This window comes from Sycon ciliatum, chromosome 1 (assembly GCF_964019385.1).
Source record: "Sycon ciliatum chromosome 1, ocSycCili1.1, whole genome shotgun sequence".
Lineage (NCBI taxonomy): Eukaryota > Metazoa > Porifera > Calcarea > Leucosolenida > Sycettidae > Sycon > Sycon ciliatum.
This window is the reverse complement of record NC_088643.1, coordinates 3,457,756-3,458,803: the sequence shown is the minus strand read 5'-3', so window position 1 is coordinate 3,458,803 and position 1,048 is coordinate 3,457,756. Positions and strand designations below refer to the sequence as shown.

The window sequence follows — 1,048 nt, the reverse complement described above, 5'->3', positions numbered from 1 at the left end:
CACCGCCAACATCGCCCAGTTCCGTCACAGGCACAGGTAGGGCCGGCGGTGGCGGTAGAAACGGCAGCGTGGGTGCTCCCCCCGGTCCGAGCGCTGCCGCCCGGGAGAAGTCCCACGTCGCTTACATTGTCTCGCACCTGAAGAGCGCGGTCACGGCGGACGAGCTCATAGAAGATGAAGAGACCTGTTTGGATACTGAAGCGCTGCTTGGCAGGTCCGGCGTCTAGTAATCCGTGTGATAAGTGTGCCAGCAAAGTACTAGTATGCGGGCCAAGCAAGCCATGTAACTTACCATTGAGTCTATCCTGGAGATGATCCATTTTGTAAGCTTTCCAGACTGGAAATAAATGACTGCCTATGTCAGTACACTATGATCGTGTTTGAAACATGTTTGAAGACTGATCCTTTCGGAGGAGTGTATACGCTCTTCGCCACAACAGACGTGATTATTGCTGTCTTGTACGGCTTGCAATGGTGTGCTAGTACATCTTGTACTTTGAATTGCTCTCAGCCTGTCACTTGAAGCAGTGATTTCGTCTGCCCTGGTGGTGGCAATTTTGTACATACCCCCCCCCCTCCAGTTTCCTTGATTTCACTCTAAAATATTTTTTCGATTGAGTAAATTTTCTTATTTATGCAAAAACCATGTGTGTGTGTGCGCGTGCTCAGATTTTGTATCCTAATCAGAAATACGGTTTGTTTTTATTTGCGGCTGGTTCGGCCATGCGCGTGAGGACAGAGTGTGTGTCGAGATGTGTTCCCTTCAATGACGAATGAGATGTGTTCCCTTCCAATGACAAGTGGCCAGATCGTGACCTCAGATCAAATTATTCATCTTTGCCGGGTTGGGAGGTGGGAGAAAAAAAATTCATCTTTACCCCGGTGTTGATTAGTCATGTTCACTCCCTCAAACCGATGGATAGTAATTTCGAATTTTGGAATATTTTTTCGACTGAAGCCGAAAATACCTTTCCACTGGACTGCTTCTTTCTGTCGAACTTTTATTTCTGAAAAGTACAAGTAACAGTTCGATTGCTTCTCCGACTCT

General features: G+C 47.2%; 1 protein-coding gene across 2 annotated transcripts in view; it reads left to right on the top strand.

Moving 5' to 3' along the window:
- The window catches only part of LOC135810212 (uncharacterized), a 12,011-nt gene extending 11,217 nt beyond the window's left edge, over positions 1 to 794 (top strand). For both annotated transcript variants that reach the window (XM_065323693.1, XM_065323687.1), the window contains exon 7: positions 1 to 794. This exon is cut by the window's left edge and continues 411 nt beyond it. In XM_065323693.1, coding sequence (XP_065179765.1) covers positions 1 to 227 — 227 coding nt within the window. In that variant the 3' untranslated portion in view covers positions 228 to 794.
- Positions 795 to 1,048: the final 254 nt, after the last annotated feature.